This window comes from Macrobrachium rosenbergii, chromosome 43 (assembly GCF_040412425.1).
Source record: "Macrobrachium rosenbergii isolate ZJJX-2024 chromosome 43, ASM4041242v1, whole genome shotgun sequence".
Lineage (NCBI taxonomy): Eukaryota > Metazoa > Arthropoda > Malacostraca > Decapoda > Palaemonidae > Macrobrachium > Macrobrachium rosenbergii.
The window spans coordinates 44,463,519-44,484,136 of NC_089783.1; the positions used below are offsets into that span (position 1 = coordinate 44,463,519).

The 20,618-nt window shown below is 35.6% G+C and overlaps 1 protein-coding gene across 2 annotated transcripts in view; it reads left to right on the top strand.

The window, feature by feature from the left end:
• The window catches only part of LOC136828842 (zinc finger protein ubi-d4 B-like), a 62,148-nt gene extending 43,543 nt beyond the window's left edge, over positions 1-18,605 (top strand). For both annotated transcript variants that reach the window (XM_067087113.1, XM_067087114.1), the window contains 3 exons: positions 48-272; positions 3,844-3,956; positions 17,217-18,605. In XM_067087113.1, the coding sequence (XP_066943214.1) occupies positions 48-272; positions 3,844-3,956; positions 17,217-17,348 (470 nt within the window). In that variant the 3' untranslated portion in view covers positions 17,349-18,605. The remainder of the gene's footprint in view (positions 1-47; positions 273-3,843; positions 3,957-17,216) is intronic.
• The last annotated feature ends 2,013 nt before the right edge of the window (positions 18,606-20,618 follow it).

Genomic DNA, 20,618 nt, shown 5'->3' on the forward strand with positions numbered 1-20,618 from the left:
AGGTTTTGCTGTTTGAGAATGTCTTCAGATTCACTGTATTTAATCAGGACGTTCCTCTGGCCGTCGAGCTGGAGTCAACCCTGTAGGGGCTGGACCAGCAGTACCGTCAGCTTTGTCGTCTCCCACTGAACACACTCCTGTTGAAAAAGGTGCTAGCAAGAAGAAAGTGTCTGCATCTCCGTATTGTGACTTCTGCCTTGGAGATTCGTCTGAAAATAAGAAAACTGGGTCTCCTGAAAGTCTTGTGTCATGCGCTGATTGTGGACGTTCAGGTATGTGTTGTTGGCCTTTATTACAATAAAAATTCCGAACATAATATGAATCTTCAGATGTAGTTTCAAGGATTTCCAACTGCTGTTGAGTATTAGAAGAAATTGAAATATGTAAACTTATTAATTTTATTTTAAATGACATTCACAGTAGGACCTCTTAATTATAATTTTTTTTAATATTCATTAAAACCATGTTTAAATAATAGGATATTAATTATAAGCATGGTAAAATAATACTCTGTAATACTTAGTACTATTGTGTACAAGATAAAAACATTTAATGATCACTGAAATATTAAAAATGTATTAAAATTAGATACAGATGTTGTAATAAGATTTGTTGTTAAACATACTAATCAGTACAGTTAATGGTATAATTTTGAAAATTGAGGCAGGTTTATTTTTCACTGTTGCAAGTAAATAACACTACAGTACATACCTGTACAATTTAAGCTTGAAAATAACATAAATTATTTTCACTAAATAAAACCAGCTTCTCATACAAATTCAGTCATTAATGATTTTATTCCATGCAATAGCTCTTGTAGTCACATCGACCTGTTAATTTGTTTATATTAGATAATGCTGCCATGTTGGTGGTGTCACACCAAAAAAAAGCAGGTACTAAAGTATATAATTTCTGCAATGGCTGTTTGCCACCAAAGATAATGTGAGTGAGAAAATTAATTTCTTCACAAATCTGTTACAAGTAGACATTAATCTGCCTACCTGTAATCTGATCCCTTCACTAATTTGGCACTGTTTTAAAATTCATCAGGCTACCATAATTTGAAGTTTCCGGGCTTACTGCACAGTGTTTTAGATGCTTTAGGTCTTTTCTAGCATTTACTTTTGCTTTATCTAGTTATGGCTCCAAGGAATAGAAGCAGTACATCCCACACTGTAAAATTCAGTGCATTTTCCATGTCCAAACTGCAACACAAAAGGCTTAGTCATCAAAACATTAGACAGCGATTCACAAAGGAAAGTAATTATTGAAAAATACAAAGAATTCACTTTCTTTTAGGATGAGAATAAAGTAAGACCTTTGTCATATCTGTAAATCTTGGTATATTTTTTAAAATTAAACTTAAAGTCCTTAAGGGGATTGGCTGGCTGAAAACATTGAAATTTGGAAAAATTTACAATCTGAAAATATTCTAGAAGCTTTCTATGGCATTGACAAATCTTTATACTAAGTTTTTTGTCAAAATTCACCTTACATTTATAGTACTGTAATTGGTATTTTCTAATCTCATCTCAAAAAACCAGAACTAGTGATGCATTAACTTAGTGTGATATATTTTTTATTATAATAGTAAAGCACAATAACTTCCTAAGAGATAGACCTCTGTAAATATGATTAATGGCAATTCTCCTATTGATTTAAAGTGGGAATACATGCCTCATGGCTTTCATAGTTGAGTTTCATGCAACAGAACAGTGATGAGGTTGGTACACTTTTTACCACTGAAGATCATTATCTTCATATTTGTCCTATTTATCAACATTTATAGTAAATTTTGACCTTGCCTTAGAGAAAACAGCAAATCAAACATCTTTAAGGAAGAAAGAAGGGGCGTCAGAAAAAATTACTAGCTTGAGTTGCTATGAAACCCTTTCCTTTGAAAATAATGCTCAGCTGCATGATAACCGAAAATAATAGGGCTGGGGATCATCACTTATGATTAAATATGAAAAAACATTGAAGTTTTGTATTAATAATATCCAAAACTAATAATTAAATGCATAATATTTATCACTTCTTTGTGGTTGCATTCAATGTAAGTCATAAATTTTGTAAGGCTTTATCTCAAAACATAAGTTATTCATCTTTGAAACCATCTTTTTATTATTTTTTAGTTTTAATAATATTCCTTTTATAACATGGCAAGATCTGTCAAGTAAGACATCACATAGTTTATTTTTGTTATCTTTAAAATATATTTTTGGTATCTTTGAAATATAGAATTGTCAGTTGTCTTTTTCTTGTTTTTGAGGGGCATTATTAGTTATAAAAATTTAAAAATTCATACTCCACAAAGAATGATTTTCAAAGAAAAAATCTTCCCCATCATGTAGTTATATACCAGGACTTTTATGGTATATATATCATGGAGGCGAAACAATCAGCAAAGAGAAGTAGAATTTTGAAAATTGCACAGAAATAGCTATTTATTGGAAAAGTCTAAGGTGTCACAAGCCCAAGGGTCACTGACAACTTCCATGGCTAAAATGGATGTACACTGTAAGAGGTTCTTCATGACCTAACAATTTCATGGTCAGAGCAAAAATAAAGAAAAAAAGATCCAGCCAGTCTCCTTAAGATTTACAAGGATTAGTGTTCCCATTGTTATAGGAAATGAAGAGATAAAAATTTGTACAAGGACAGATTATTTATATCAAGTTCCTGGTTAATCTTCTGACTACTCAACCAGTCTGGTTTGTTGTAGTTAAGCTGCCAATCTGCTGCTCAGTAGGTGTCGTTAATCCTAGGTTTGGGTCATGAAGGTGAGTTATTTGGCCTTGCATCAGTCCAAGGAACAAGTCCAGATTATTCAGTTAAGTATGAAATATGATTTTTATGTTTCCAGACTTGGATGTATCTATTAATGAAATGGATGCATCTCATTAATAATGAAATCCAATAAGTTGAAGTCCATAAGTTGAGGTGCCAGTGTACTCCAATCTGGAAATGGGCTGTACTTTTAGTTATAAAGAATGTGTTAAACAGCTTGTTATTGAGTAAATGATTAAAGGTTATATTGGGAAATGTCACTCCCCTTCTCTTCTTTCTATACTAGAGATATATCGTTCGTTTTTCGTAATACTTAGGTCTTGTGTTGGTGGCCAAGCAAGTACTTCCCTGTTGAAATATGTATTTGCAACTTTTGCCAACTTTCATGACCTATCGTTGCTTTTAAAGAACCATTCTTACCACTGTGAGCAATAGGCAGAACCTTTGATGAGAAATTGTGATTTGCAATTATCCTTTGGATAGATAGTCTTTTTAGACCTTTTACTTCAGTTTAAAAGTCCTTTGTTATTGCATAATGAATAATTAGACACATTTGTGCATTTTGAAGAGAATTATTTGAATTTTGTCATTAAGGATTGTAGAAGTCAAGAACTTGGTAGTCTTCACTCTTCCCCCCCCCCTCAGTATTTGTAGATTAACAATATGCACTTTATTTGTACACTGGGAGACTATGGAAAACAATTTTTGCATTTCAAGGCCTTATTTAGCAGGTATTCTCTTCTTTGCTTTGTTTGTTAGTTGACAGACTGTCTGTACACTGTACTCTGTAACAAAGTGATGGTCATGGCACAGAAGATGAAATGTCTCCAATAGGTTGGCTTAGTACAGTACTGTACCCTAGTTAACAAGGCTGTTTGGACATGACAATGTGAAATAGCTAGTTGATTGGACAAACTCGTGCATGGCTTTGCGGCCTAACCTGATAATCAAATCAACCTTCATAGACAAGCTAAGAAATGCATTAGGGAAGTATGTATAAAAGTAAGGATTATTTGAAATTTTCAATGCAATAAAAAGGTTTATTTTTTACAGGCCATCCTACTTGCCTTCAGTTTACAGCTAATATGATGAAAAGTGTTGTAAAGTACCGATGGCAGTGTATTGAATGCAAAACCTGCACATTATGTGGGACTTCGGAAAATGACGTAAGTACAAGACCTAAGTGGTACAATTTCAGTAGCATGGAGAAACTGTTCCTACATATTATACCAATCATAGTGTATTTTACATAAGTTTATCTGCTACTAAGAGGTACTAATGGTAGTTAACAAGAATGTGGTAATTCTAGGATTTAACTGCTCCACGCACAATAGGTAGCTGTGTTTCTTCCAGTCAGGCCATGATACAAACATAAGCTTTTGTAATACAAACCAGTGATTTAATTTTTGTAACGGTCCATTGAGTATTATGCAGAAAATGAGGCATGTTTCATTATCTGCCCCCATAATCAACAGACTGATTTCAGTTTTCCTGTCAGGATTTTCAGTTGGAAGATAGTCTTTTACTTCATTGTGTATTCCTCTTTGTGTCAGGGTAAAGCCTAATACAGCAGTTTGGCTCATTGCCAACTGAATGCTACTGGATGCTTCTTTTCGACTTCTATGGATGAAGGGTATAAAACATGTTTTTAACACGGAAAGTATATTGCGTATCTTAATTTTCTCTCTGTGATGTATGCTGGAGATTCTGTACCTATATTATGAGCATCTTAACATTTGTGCCAATCTTAATTACTGCTATGATTTTATGATAGTTTACATTTCTTTTACCTGTATTTACTGATTTACAATACGTGAGTAAGAAATGTATTTTCTTATGCAATGATGGATATTTTACCATTTTATATTGAACTGATCCAAAATATTTATCTAGTATGAAAGATGATCACAGATGATGGTTGGATGATGCACCAAATCCCTATGTGGCTACAAATTAGTATGCTGAATAACAGAAAGCCAGACCTCTAGTGCCACTAGCTTTTGCAATGTTTTTGCTGTCCTTTGTGATCTACAACTAAGTACTGTATTGTGCCTCTTTGGCTACTGTGATGATTGCCAACGTTAAACTAGTTTAGTTTGATAAAATTATCCTGCATTGTGATATTCTTGTTGAGTGTGTGTCAGCATAATGGTTTAGTAAGTGATGTCTCGCTGTACAATACAATACCTACAATGTATACTTTGGAAAAGCAAATCCACAGTTATGTATGGGTACAAATGTCTTTAAAAATAAATTTAAACAAGAGAGCTTTAGGGAGTCTGTTTGATTGAAAAGGGGAATTGAACAGATTCCCAAAAGCTCTCTGTTTGAATTTATTTTAAATATATTTGTACCCATACATAAGTGTGGATTTGTTTCTCCATTTCAAGACTCATGTTACTATGAATATTTTTTAATGTATACTTTAATATATTAGACTCATGCTATATGAATATTTTTTAGTGTATACTTTATTTTAAACTGTGAATGAACTATCTGATTTTGCTGTTTTAAATGCCTAAGTGAATTTGTATTTCACCACAACCCCATCATTCATATAAACTGATATGCATTTTTTAGTGTCTAAGGGTCCATATTTTACAACTAACATACTGGCTAAAGGTAAAATTGGATGTTTTGCATCTCAAAATGTAAAAAAATATCATAGTCCCATTACCTATTACTCCCTGTTGGCTGCAGCAATAGTGGAGGTACAATAACAGGAGGCTTCTATGCAAGCAGTAGAACTTCTGAAGATTCTCCAGCAACCTCAGGATGCTACAGTAAGGCTTTTGAGGTAAAGTTGTTCAGAGGAGGAAGCCATAGCTGTCACCAGATCTTGCATCAACCTCTAGGTGGCTAAGTGAAGCCAGTAATGTAATTGGTGCTGTAAAAGAGTGACTAAACTAGTTTAGTCTATTGTTATTGTTACTACAGATTTATTCTCTTCCTCTTGTGATGTAAAAAGTGTATGGTCTCCACCATCTAGTGCTATAGGTCTGCCCTGTAGCAGATACTTGAGCTGAGTTGACTAGGCTTTGTTTTTTTGGTGTAAAAAGACTTGTGCAAGAGTTTGTTTAGGTTCCTCAAGGGTTGCTCAGACTACCTCATTGAGATCACTCCCTGTTCCTAAAAAGTCTCATCATGCCTCCTTATGAGTTATTACAAGAGGCCTCACAGCTGGATTTCACACTAAAGATGGTTCTCCTTTTGGCATTGGCTCCATTGAGAGAGGTCAGTGATATTCACATATTTTAAGGGAGTCATATATGCCAGAAGTTGGACATCAATGGAGTTGTCATTTGCATCTGACTGTTACAACAATCCAAACTCCAAACAGCCACGAATATCCATAGCCATTCTTCCCTTATTACTTGTCACTTGTAGGTTTGTTTAGTAAGGGCCATTGAGCAGGTTTGGGGATACCAGAGATTTCTGGGGTTAGGGCACTAAATTTTGTCTCTATACAGCAGTGGAAAAATTAGGTCATTGGGGACACAACCAACTGCTGGCTAAGGCAGTAGTGTAACAGATGGCAAAATCCCCCAGATGCTTTTGGGGGTCTGGCCCTGTGATGAGTAACAATGACCCTATAATATAACCTATGCTTGGAGATTGATGCATGTTGAGGTATGAAAAGTGTTGTGGGCTAATGATCTCAAAAAATAAGAAAATATGAGAAAAGCAACGGTTGGATTGTAGTATTCTTCATTCCAGACACCATTAGACCTTTAGAGTAATATCATGTCTGAATTGATCATGTTGGATGACCTAGGAGTATTTGATGAGTAACCCACACAGCCTAGTTCCTGAATGCAAAGATGCAAGTCAACACTTACACTCATGTATTTATTGTCTTACAGTCGACCCTCGTTAAGCAGGACCTCATTAATCTGGATATCGGATAAGACGGATACTGAAAAGGGTCAGCCAATTTAAAATATGTAAGTTCGACCACGATTTAAGATAGTTACTGTACCTCCGCTTGTTGCGTACCGTTTTCCTTTTTATTTACCAAGGGTAAATAGAAAACTTTTCATTTATATTTTATTTTATATATAATGTTCTGTATTTATACTGTACTGAACCGAAATGCTTTTAACTTGTAACCAATTTAACATGCGCACGGTACGTACCGTCATTAAGAAATGCTGTTGTCTGGAATAGTGGGAAGTATCATAGCCAATCACTGAGCATCAACAGTTTTAACTATCTGCTGCCCAACTGGTAGCTACAGTATGATGCTTTGTATGTTTTTTAGGAAAGAAAAGACATGACAAAGATAAACTTTACGAAGACAAAAGCTGAGTCACTGAACAATACTTGTTTTTATGTGGCAAATGACATAAGAGAGAGAGAGAGAGAGAGAGAATTGCCAGTTCCGTCTATGCAACGTAATTCTGTGTTTTTGTGGCAAATGAGAGAGAGAGAGAGCCAGTTCCTGAGAGAGAGTAGATTCTCCGAGAGAGAAAGAGAGAGAATTTTGTTTTAAAGAGATGTTTTAAAGAGAGAGCTTTAGTAAATATGTTCTGAAGCAAAAAAATATTGCTTCAGAACAGATTAAAACCTGTGTTGAAAGAATTTTTCTTTTAAAGGATAGTTACACTACATACAGGAATTGGCAATTTTCAGCTTTAGTAAATATGTTCTGAAGCAAAAAAATATTGCATGCAGAACATATTTACTAAACCTGTTTTGCTCTTTCATGTCATTTGCCACATAAACACAAGTATTGTTCAGTAACTCAGCTTTTGTCTTTGTAAAGTTTACCTTTGTCATGTCTTTTCTTTCCTAAAAAACATACAAAGCATCGTACTGTAGCTACCAGTCGGGCAGCAGATAGGTAAAACCGTTGATGCTCAGTGATATATATATACTGTATATATATTTTGTTGCTGAAGAATCTCTGAACCAACAGTTTTGCACTCGAAGTAATAAGAGGAAATTTGTTCTATCCTTCATGTAACTAGTAAAATACAAACACCATTAAAAACTACGTTTTGTATTCAAAACACACGCACTTATGTCATCGTCAGCTTCTTGGAGCAAAAGATCTTTCTCAGACAGAATACAGCTAAAACCTGATTGGCTGGCTGATTGCCATGGAGATCTGCTTGCCAGTGATAGCCCTCTACTTCTGTTCTATTTATAGACATACGACAAACTTAGCTGTTCTATTTATAGACATACGTCGTGACGGCACTAAGTTTGAACGTTGCCATGATCGTGATTACAGTATTTGACTGCTGATGGTAAAAATTACTCAGTAATTTGCTTTATATAATTATTTCTTCATGAAAACATGAATTCAACAATAATTTTAACTTTAATATAGTGGTATGAAAAATCCCACGACAGTCTGTCGTGGTGATGCATCATCACTTGCGAATCCTATTCCCGGACCGTCCACAAATTTACAACTGCAAACTGATGGCGACATTAGTAACAATAAAAAACAACCCTCTCCAAGATAGATATGACAAAATGTATTTTATAGTCTTACTTATCATTAAAATTCACAAGTTGAATTACAATCATTTTGATCACATATTTTTGCATTTTACAGAATTTTTTTTTTTTTTAACAAAATGTGTTAGTGAATTCATGGTCTTAATTGTCCCACTATTTTATTACTGATGATCTCAGTCATCTCACATTTATTTAACAGGATATTAATATAGGTAATAATAAACTATAGTGAAAAAAGGAATAAAAACTTACTCTTCATTTTGGAGACCCCTTCATTTTACTTAACAGTTATGCGTTTATGTCTCGACCTAGGCATCTATATATGTGGCTGAATTCTATCGTTTTTATCATGTTTTATTCTTCATTTTTCATCTTTTACCATGAGCTTTAATTCAAACATTTCTACATTGGTTAATTATCCATACTCTTTATAAAAATAATGAAATACGGCTAAGATGGACAACCTGGACCCCCTGTTAGTCCGTCTTAACGAGGGTCGACTGTATTTTCGCCCTATAATGTATATTAAATATCTGAAACATATCCTTGGAAAGGAACTGTAACAGTTCCATTTTTATTGATATAATTACTAGGTTTTAGGGAGCTGCAGTATATTAAATAAAGATCTAAACAATTTTCAAGAAGAAACTCTTCAGGCCAGTCAGCTCAGTGACGTTGTTATTAAAAACATTTGCTATTTCAACAGCATTTAGCTTATAGAGAATCTTCTCTATTCTTCTTCTTATATTATTCTCGTCTGTAGGTAGATGGTTTAATAAATTTCCAAAGGACATGGAAAGATATTCTGATTTTGTGATTTATTTTACTGTTAAGTTTCAACACGCATGCAGCTCTCATCAACTGAGAGAGTGAAAGAAACACAAAGTTGGTCAATTATTTAGCCTATAGCAGGAAGGATGGATAATGTCTTAGCAGGTCGAATTTTCATCAGTCCATTTGTAAACCCCCTCCCCCCAACCGTTTAATTAAAATTTGACCAGCCAAGAGATTAATCCATCCTTCTTGCTATAAATGATTGCTCACCTTTGTGTTTCATTCATTCTCTCTGTTGATGACCACCTGCGTGCGTGTCGAAATGCAACAATAAAATAAACAACAAAAGAATATCTTTCCAAGTCCTTTGGAAAATTATTATACTATCTACCTGCAGACGAGACTAATATAACAAGAAGAATAGAGGAGACTCTGCAGTAATAATAATAGTATATGAGCCCATAATTGATGGGAAAGAGGGCAATAACCTCTTGATTAGCATTTAACTTTAGTAAGGGTATTCGTTAATTTGTTTTTAATATATTGTCCTAGTCTCTATAACCAACCTCTTCATTGTGCCTGTTCAAACATGTTGCTAATGTGGTAATGTTCTGCATTTTCATGATATTTTGCTTTTGCAAGCATAATTTTTGCCTCTTCAAATCTTTCATTTTATTAGGAATTAATCCATTCATGGCTAATTGCAGTCAGTAAACAGGGTTTCAATTAGCACAGTCTTATACTATCATCTCTGAATTTCATAATTTGAATGTCTGTAAAGCAACCCTGAATGTGCCTTATCCTCCACAAGATGTTTTTCAGTTAACTGCACAATGACTCTTCCCGTCAGTCTCTGCACCGAGATATTAATTTCCGAATACTATACTTGTTTGATGAGAATTAACAGAGCCACATTTGGAGTGGACTTTCCAGGTTTACTCAAGATGTTTATAGTTGGGGTTGAATTCATTTCTGAGGTCATGCAGTGTTTATAATGGAAGTCTTAAGGTAAAAACCTCTGGTGAGACAAGGTTATGAAAGGTCAGTTTAGTTGGCACCAAGTGGTTTGTCCCAGTCAACTACTGTTGCCTCATTTCTTGATTTGTGGATTATTTACTACATACCATGGAAATGCAATAGCTGAGATTCTAGCAACCTGTGTTCATGATAGTTTGCTGATACACCATCAGTCTCTTGATGAGATTTTCATTCTCATCTCAGTCCAATGGGACAGTGGGCTTTTCTTAAGTGAAATACCGATTTATAGTGTATGATATAGGAACTCCTATATAATTTAGGGTAAGCTTATAGAGGAAATTTCGCTGTATAACGTAGGGTAAGCTTATAGAAGAAATTTTGCTACAAACCCATTAATTTTACCCGATTTTCAGCTGCCTTTCTTTGGAGATTGGATTTTTAGAACTAATGTAATGGCTATCTGTAGTAGTGAGTGGAGCAGTGGCATCAACCCTCCCAAGGGCTTACTTATTGGCTTGTATTTACCATCTGTAATTTGCATTGCTTCTAAGTAGAGGGCAGGTGAAGTTATGTAAATATACTGATTTGTTAGTTGTGAAACATTTGAACATAATTTTATGTATAGTACTATTAGTTTTTTATTTTTTAATCTTTTTTTTTATAGCGTAGTCGCTAGTTTTGTCCTTAAGGAGTTATCTTCCATGGTCTACCAGAGCTCCATGGTGACCAAACTAATATCAAAGAATTCTCTGCTAGTTCTTTTTGGCCAGGTATTGTGTTGTAATGATTAACATTATAACATGTGTTGGAGTATATAATGGACTCAAAGATAAGAGGACACTTTCCCTTATCTTCAGGGAAGCTGAACCCAGTTTTTTCAATGTCAAAGAACCTGCAAGAAAGAGAAGTGACTGTTGCATGCGCCTGCAAGAAAGAGAAGTGACTGTTGCATGCGCCCTCTTGTTTACAACCGGGCTGTTAAAGACCAAGGAGCCATTACTCTGTTGGTCTGTAGTGAACGGTTTACGTCATTACCAGCGCTTCAAAAAAATTTGACTTTTTTCCGATTTTTCCGATTTCATTGTCGAGGATCATGGAAACATCAAAAATAGCAAGATAAATGCTTAATATTAAGTTTCAGTTAAAAGTTTTAGTTTTAAACTTTTGGAATTGATGATTTATGTGTGAAAGCCGGAATCCGGCTGGTTGGACTGCTAGTTTCATAATGCAAAAATTGTTTTAAATCTAACTAAATGTTTTAATTAAGAGAAATTTTCCACAACTTAGTATTAATATAGAAAATCCTTTCATATTGTACGATGTCTACAATAATCTAGGCAGTAAATTAGAGTAATTTAGACTAGAGTAATAGTGGATATTGCCCATAGCCTATGTCCTAGGATTACGTATCCTGAAGTGGCCTAGCTTAGACCAAGGACCATAGGATCAGATTACAATACCTGGGCAAAAGATATTGATAGGCTAACAATAAGGCTACATATTAGTATAATTTTTTCATTTTATGTAAGCCTGTGCACTTGAGCATGATCTAAATAATCCAGGACTAGGCATTACCTTATATTAAGTTAAGTGATAGCTTTTTATGAAACATCCCATTTTTGGACTAAATTGTTAGCCTAGACCATTGTAACCTAGTAGGACTATATGACATAGTAATCTGTGCTGGATGAGATGGTATCCTAGCCATAATGCTACATACTAAGGTAATTGTGTTTTATGTAACCCATACCCAAAAGTGTGAATTAAATAATCTGAATTAGGCAGTAGCCTAGATTAGAGTAAGTTATAGTCTGGCTATAAGGTTACAATTAGTGAGTTACTGTTTTATATAGTAGCCCAAATAGCCTAGGATTGGATATAAACAACAACCTGGGTTAGACAAAAAACAGTAGACTAACTATAAGGTTACATATATAGTAGACTAACTATAAGGTTACATATTAGTAAGTTTTTGCTTTTATATGGCCTATACATGTAAGAGTGATCTATAATAATCTGGATTAGGCAATACCCTATACTAGGCTAAGAAAGAACAAATAAGCCTATGATTAATATAAACAGTATCCTAGGATCAATAGTTATTTCTGGTGATAGAAATTCATTTCTCGTCATAATGTGGTTCGGATTCCACAATAAGCTGTAGGTCCCATTGCTAGGTAACCAGTTGGTTCGGGCCAGCCCTAGGAGAGCTGTTAATCAGCTCAGTGGTCTGGTTAAACTAAGATATACTTAACTTACCAGGCCAATGGAAAATGGATCTCTATTTCCGTTTTAAATAAGACCCAAGTTGCTCACGAAGTAGCCCCAGCCTTCTGTCCCTTCACTTTCAAAATTATTAATCATATGATGACAGATTTTCAGAATTTTTAGTGACTAAAAACAAGAGACAATGGCAGAATTAAAACCATCTGCCACGGTCATCCCAGTTTTGGGAAATTCCAAGGAACAGGCAATACCACAACTCCCTTTTGAAAGGAAAAGCTCCCTTTAGATATAGCTAAGCAGCAATTTCGGAGTTACAGTTTGGGACCCCTATGAGAAGACTCTCAGAGGAGACAGCCTCGTCAGAATTTTATGCTAGGCTCCAACTCGATAGTATTATAACCTCTTCCACCTTGCTGGAAGTTGCCACCAAAAGGCTTCCAGAAGATTCCAGGATAATTTTTGCTATTGAGGCCAAAAGTCTTATGGGAACCTGATGGGTAGCACACTGACTTCCTAGAATGGTGCGTAAAACCACGAATGGAAGCATTGGAGTGCTCCATCAAATCACTCTCCAGTGTCACTGCATTATTACATTGTAACCCCTTCTGTAAGGACCTGTTTGAGGAGTCTGTTGTGGCTCAACTCAGCAAGCATGCCCGCCAACAGAATTGTACAGTGCACGCTCTTCTGGGGAAAGGGAACTTCAGAAAACAAAGAACCCAAAATTTCCCTTTACCCAACCCCAAATAAGGCCTGCTTTGATCAAAAATCATATAAGCCTTCAGTCTCCCCCTAAAGTTTTCCTCAAAAAACAGGTAGGTGGTCAGAAGGTACAATTCCTTACAAAGGGACAACAACAACAGCAAGGACATCCTTTTTCACAATATGATAATACTAGCCATCCTTTGGATGATGCTAGCAAGGAAGTGGCACAAGTCTGCAATTCACCCCACAGGGGGTCTCATTGTAATAGTAGACTCTCTATCAAGGAAAATGACAACCACTCTTTTCAAATAATAGCCAACATGAGTAGAGTAAAAAAGCCACAATAATGTAACTGAAAAACTGTATTTTTCAAGGTACAAAAAAAAAAAAAAAAAAATACAAAAAAGGATAAAAACAAGGGAGCTTTGGACCGTTTGCGTAACGGTCCTCTTCAGCCAACTGAATAAAAATACTTGTTTTTCTTAAAAAGACGTTGAAAAGAATTTTCGTGTCAGTCCAGGAAAACATCGAACAATCTTTCTGTGTGGACTTAACAGTTATGTAATGGCTGTTTTCCCATACCTGTGGGCCAACCGTTGTGATCTTCTTAATGGCTGTCGCTCGATCGTGCGGTACTCATTACTGGTGACTAGGTGGTTCGTGGGTGGAGAATGGCTTTCAGCATTGGTGCCTATTATTTCTGCGACAACTGCCACTTCACCAACCTGTGCGGGGAGAAGTGGGCCTGTTCGTCACATACAAGAATCACAAATGCCTAATATATGTGTCTCCGAACCTGGACAGTCAAGCAACAACAAGAGATGCCTTCCTGAAGACTGGAACAAGGGGAGGACGATATCTTTTTCCTCCATTGTCCCAGATGTCAAAGGTTTTGAGCAAACTTCTAACCTTCAAAGGAACAGCTTTCTTAATACAGTAAAGCCCCATATTTGCGGGGGATGCATAACACCCCCCTCCCCCCCCGCAAATAGCTAAAACCAGTGAATACTTAGAACCCTTCTAAAAATACTTAGAACTGCCTACAGTATTTTGATAGTTCAAACACACACACACACACACAAAACTAAAAGTGCATAGAGGTATTATCCTACTTATGATGGGGTTAGGTTCCAAAAACCCTATCATTTGTTGAAAAAACATATCTTGAATATAGCCTAGCCTATACTAGGGTATTCAGTACCACCATGTATACATGTATGGTAGCCTAGCCTACACTATAAAGTACAGTATACTCTATACATACATGATATAGTATTTATTAATATCAGCTAATTCTGGAGGTTCAGGCAGAGTGACTTATGATAATTCAATACAAAGAGAAATTGGATAACAAACAAGAATTAGCTTAGCCTACACTATGGTATATCGTATAGATATGGTAGCCTAGCCTACATTATACTATACTCTATATTCACATATTGTATTATATGAAAACATTAACATAACAAATATGCATCTTTTCCATGGATCTCTTAAAAAGTTATGCTTTAATTCACTGTATCCAATAGTATTTATTGTGTATATTCTTATATTGCTTTTGTATTATAAATTGCGATCATAGCGATCAATGTTTTGGTTTGGAAATCGATTACGCGGTAAGTTTATTTCTCCGTATTTAACTCGGTTCAGAGCACTTTTCTTGCTTCTAGTTAATGAAAATGAATTTCTAGATACTTTATTTATATGTGGCAAGGTTATTTTTTGTTGTGCGAAGCGTTTTTAAGTCGAAATATAAATTAAATACGTCTTCTTGTGAAATTAATTTAGTTATTTTTTCGTTAATAGATGATGTTGGCCATTTGGGGCATGTTTGTTTTGTGTAAAAAAAAAAAAAAATCAAGATTCCGTTTGCTATTTTCACTTGATTTCATCATAGTACGAGCTTTACATATTTCTGGATCGGGGTCCCGTGTCACCCGGTGAAAAAGTCCATTCAGCACTTATTTCTAGGTAATTCAGTATTAATTGCTTACCCCATCTCAAAATCAAATTTATCATAACTCGAGCACTACCTGGGTACTTGAGTATTTTAGTAGTTTTATCACAAAAAGTGCATTTAGTCATGAAAATTATATGAAAATACAGTAGTTAGTGAATATTTCTCAGTAAAAATTACTGTGAATGGGCAAATTTTCAGCGAATAATACATATGTACCATAGAGAAATCCGCGAATAGGTGAGTCCGCAAATCATGAGACCATGAATAAGGGGCGGTTTACTGTAGCCCAATATGCCAAACAGGCATTGGTTCCTGTTACTTCAACAGTTGGTGAAAAGATCAATTCCACTATCATCTGCTGTTCTATCCCAGACAGTAGGAGGGAAAGTCATTTACACATCCTCCTTTCTGAGCCAAGACCTTCACTTATGGATTTTTTAAATATCTATCGAGAAAATTACTCACCAACATTACTAGGTACCTAGTGCAAAAATTATGGACATCATCTATCCAGCAACACCAGTCTGTATGGAAGATATGGTTAGATTATATCCATACTGAAAGCTTGGTTGAGATTTCTAGAGAAACACTTTATTTTTCTTATATACCCTTTTGAAGACAAATGCTTTGCGGCCATATCAGTCATGGCATACAAGGCTGCAATAACAGAACCCTTGCTTTATGGATTCGGGATTGACTCCAGTATAGAAGTTGTCACTTCCCTTCTGCAGTCTTTTGCTCTACAAAGACCCGCTCCCAAAAGGCTTCCAATCACTTAGTCCCTGAACAAGGTGCTTAGACTTCTATCAACCCCTCAATTCAGTGAACTCAATACAACCACACTGCACATGCTACGAAAGGCGATCTTCTTGATTGCTTTGACATCAGGAGCTCATATTAGTGAACTGGGCTTTCTTAGACAGGGACGATGCATCACCCAAACAGCTGACCATCAGTTATTATTGTCCCCTGGCCATCATTTCTGGCCAAGAATGAGGATCTTTTAAAAAGGAAATCTGCTCTTATAAGAAAACTCAGTTTAGCAGACAACACATTATGGCTGGTTCAAGCACTTAAGGTTTACCTAGAAGTCATGGCAAACATCCCAGAGGGTCTATTTTCCTACACCCTAGCACAAACTAACCACTCTCCCGACAAGGGCTGGGGATGATTGTAGGATTGTAGTGTCTCATTAAAAAGGCAGATCCACACTCTTTTCCTAGGTCACATGATATTAGGTAAGTACAGTACGCTGTTGGCCTTCTTCAGAAATGTCCCTTTCGAAGAAGTCTCCGAATGTACAGGGTGGTCATCAGGGACACACACACACATTATTGCCATGTGCTAGAACAAATTTGACTACACTGTGTATCAGTAGGTGGCATGGTTAGTCCTAACCCCTAGGTACTACAGCAGAAAACTAGGGGTGCTGTTGACAGTGAGTATGCTAATGCTAACTATCACTGAGAGAAGGGCGACAGTACTGCAACTAAACCCAGCATGCTTAGGTAAGCCACTGTAGAACTATATCCTAAAACGTAGGTTTGTGTATAGTTTCCTTGGTACCAAAACCTGAAGAGTACTTGGAGTAAAGAATGGGACTCGAAATTTGTGGCTTGACCTCAGACCAGAAATGTTTTTCCTTTGGGGTGTTGGGATTAAAAATTGAGAGTTTAAACCTTTTTCGTCACCTGTCAGTATATTTGTAAAGATCCTTGAGGATGAAACAAGCGACTGCCCTATCAAAAAACAGGTTTTGGTGTAGGAAAAACCTATTTTTGGTAGTCGCTGTTGAGTTCTAAAAACCCTCCCACTTTCCTGATGAAAAGGCATGGGATTTGGGCAAGGGATCATCCTGCATTGACCAACAGAGTAATGGCTCCTTGGTCTTTAACAACCCGATTGTAAACAAGAGGGCGGATGCTCATGCGCAATAGTCACTTCTCTTTCTTGCAGGTTCTTTGACGTTGGAAAAACTGGGTTCAACTTTGCTGAAGATAAGGGGAAGTGCCCTCTTATCTTTGAGTCCATTATATACTCCATCACGTGTTATAATGTTAATCATTATGACACAATATCTGGCCAAAAAGACCAACTAGAAGAGAATGCTTTGATAGTAGTTTGGTCAGCATGGAGCTCTGGTAGACCATGGAAGGTAACTCCTTGAGGACGAAACAGCGACTAACAAAAATAGGTTTTTCCTACACCAAAACCTGTTTTTTTTTTTTTTACCCTCAAAGCTCCACATGTTAAGGGATGTAACTTTAAGATATTGCCTACTTAATATTAGCTTAATCATCACTGTCTGTTTTAGGATCAGCTGTTATTCTGTGATGACTGTGATCGAGGATACCATCTTTATTGTCTTGATCCACCGTTGTCAGAACCACCAGAAGGAGAATGGTCATGTTATCTTTGTCTTCAAGAATTCCATGCTTCTAAATAAGAAATATCTATATTTAATTTTTATTTTTATTTAAAGGTAAAGATACTTGGAATTTTGAACTGTAGAATTCAAATGGAATGGCATAAAAGAAAATCAGCATGACTGAATTAAAATAAATTCCATGAATAGTTCTGATTCCATTACAAGGTAGACTTGTGTTCTTTTACTTATAAAGTAAACAATATTCAGGCAGTGATTAACTTTATTTCTATTTAAGAACATTCAGCATTCTCTTTAACTAGTACAAGCTAACACATTTACAAAGCTTTAGGGAAAAATTGATTTTATACTGGCAAGGGTCAAATTATGCCAAAAATTAAGTTAAAGTTACCTTCAAATATAAATGGTATGCATGTTTTTTATATTTATTTTCTGTTTGGTAGAAGACTTAAGTTTAAAAAGTTGGTTATTATTGACAATATGTGAGTGAGTTTCCATTCAGAGTAGAGTTCATGATTGTCTTTATGCAGCTACTATTTTATCCTCAGGGAACCTAACAGAATATTGGTTTGGTCTGATGTAAGGTAATTAGATTATGGGTCAATTTTTTGGTATGCTAATTGCATATTTTATGTCTTGGTGTGGGATGTTATGAAACAAAACCGGGAAGGACAGAGATGTAAGTTTTATAAGGAAATAGTATTTTAAAACATAAGATGAATGAAATATTGTTAGGGTGCCTTTTAAATAACATTGGAGGCATATCACTACCTGCATTATTTTTCAGCATTCTGTTTTGTATTAAATGTTAAAATCCACATTAATTATATTTGTACATTCCAGGCCCTTTTTAGGTACTCGGTTTGACCTATGATTCAGTCAAGTAGGTTCATTTAGAACTATTTAAATTAATTGGATATTACATTCATTGTGGAATTTTAAATACTATTTTTAATCCACAGTTAAATGCATGCAATTTTTACTTTTGTTGTGAAGTAGAAGGTGAATTTATTCATTCACCTGAACTTTAAATATACCATATTACATGACTTTGATTACTATGAGTGCCAAAAAAATTACATGTACAAATTAACCAAGCACTAAAAATCCAGGGAGGAGAAAGGAAGTGCTAATTTAATTTACCAGAAATTGTGAAATAGATTTTTGGCTAGCATTTTATCAGTGGTAATCTGTATTTTCCCTGCCTCTTACTTGCTTTAGAAATAAGATTTATTAGATCATTGCAGACATTTTTCTCAAGATATTGTCTCGGTGGATGATGATCATAAGTAAATTTAATGTTCCTGTGAGATTAGATTTCATAGTTTGTTTCTTCCCATGGTAGTTGTAAAAACTGATGAAGAATCTTTGAATAATATCATTATATATCTCCAGCAAAACATTTTACTAGGAAAAGTCATTTATATTTCCATTGACTAAAGCTCTCTTCTCATGATTTAAAAAAGTTTTTTTTCAAAAGGGATGTATTAATTTTATTAGGGATATAAAAGATTTTCAAAAGCTCTGTCTTAAGTCTTGTGAAACAACCAAATACCAATTCCCTAACTTCATGAAGCATTATTGAATTATACTGTATTCATACTCAATTAAATACAGACAGAAATGAAAAAGCATTCAGGTCTGGAACAAACATGGATCTGGAAATACTATAGTTCAGTATCACAAAAAATAATACAAGTGGCTTATTATGTGAAGTCATGGATTTGATAATGGAGCAGATTAAGCTTACAAGAATATGAAGTCTTCATGTGTACAAATATAACAATATACAGTCAGTAGGAAGTGCATTGAAACATTATTTGCTAAAGGAATTGTTAATGACTTATTTCACAGAATCATGAGGTTTTAAAGAATGTATAATCTCTTAAATGGGTAAACACTTTTGCCGAATGAACCCATTACTCAGGAAATGCCTTACAGTAGCTTGCAGTCACACCAGCGAGTCTTAATCATGAAGGAAAGGGGCCCAGACCTCCTGCAAGTTTCTATGCCCCAAAAAATGAAAAGTTGTTATTAAAACTATGACTAACATTTGTTATTAAAAATCCATTTGTTCATATGGAGCTGTAATTATATAATGCTTAAATGGCCATTTAGGAAGGAAGACTAAGCCAGAAATGAGGAGGAAGAGCAGAGAGAGGGAAGATGATGCAGAGCAGAGAAAGGGATGAAGATGTGAAGAATGAAAAACACCATCTCTCGTTGGTAGGCTAAATGTTACTTGTAAAGTTAGGTTTCTATTTGAGCAATTGCTCTGGACATGTAGTCTAGTAGAAGAATGGGTCTGTTGAATATCTGCATTTCGCATAGACTATTTGGTTGCTTTCTAGTTGAGAGCAGTTGAGCAAACACCACTTCCTCCCTTCAGTGTGAATACAGTCATCAGGTTGGATGGATGTTGGGCTGTTGGTCGCTTATGGCATACACTCAGGCCCTGGATGGTCTTTTACAGGATTGCAATTTTTACCACTCTTCTGCAGTCTTTTATTAGCTTATGTTCCTGAAAAGATTGGGTAGCTGTAATACCCTCTGTCGGGATGTATGTAGGATTTATCATGTATAGACATACAGAACGGTTGAGTTACGAATCCCTGTGATATTACATGAGATGTTTAGTCCAGCAAGTTCAGTTTCAACTGCTTAAACATAAGTACAGATTTTCTACCTGATTTGGGCAGGGTACTTCTTATCCTGAATCATTATTATGAGAAAATGTATGGATTGGTGAACCATGATTTTTAGAGGGAACATCTCAAAAAATTTTTAACAATAGGAGTTGATTTTGCCAATTTTTTCATGGGAAGCCCAATTCTTACCTCAGGGAATTATATCTTTGGTGGTGCTTTCCTCCTTCCAGAACCCTTGCAGCAATGTTGGTATATATATCTCATTGGGCTCTCAGGGAGCCTAACAATCTTGAAGTAACTACCACCTCTCAAGTAACTACCACCTCTCTCCTTTGAACTCCTTGACGGATTTCTTGAAGGTTCACTCAGGAAGCAAGGCAGTTGCTCTTACTGCTGTGGTTGCATTCTGCTTGTGGTGTTTTGGATCTGGTTAACTTTCTGAAGTGCATGTTGGGGAGTTCCTGTTATCTAGCAATCAAGCAAACAACTCCCTCAACTGTGTATGATGACTCGGTGGCATCAATCATGGCTCCTCCCACAACTAAAAGACAATCATAACCTGTTGGTTCTCCTGTGAAGAAAGTCAGACATGAACCAGGGGCAAGAAGGAATTGTGGCATTCCCTTTCCTTCCCATAATCGCTGCTTAACACTTCTATTCTCTCTCACTAATGTTGAGGGAA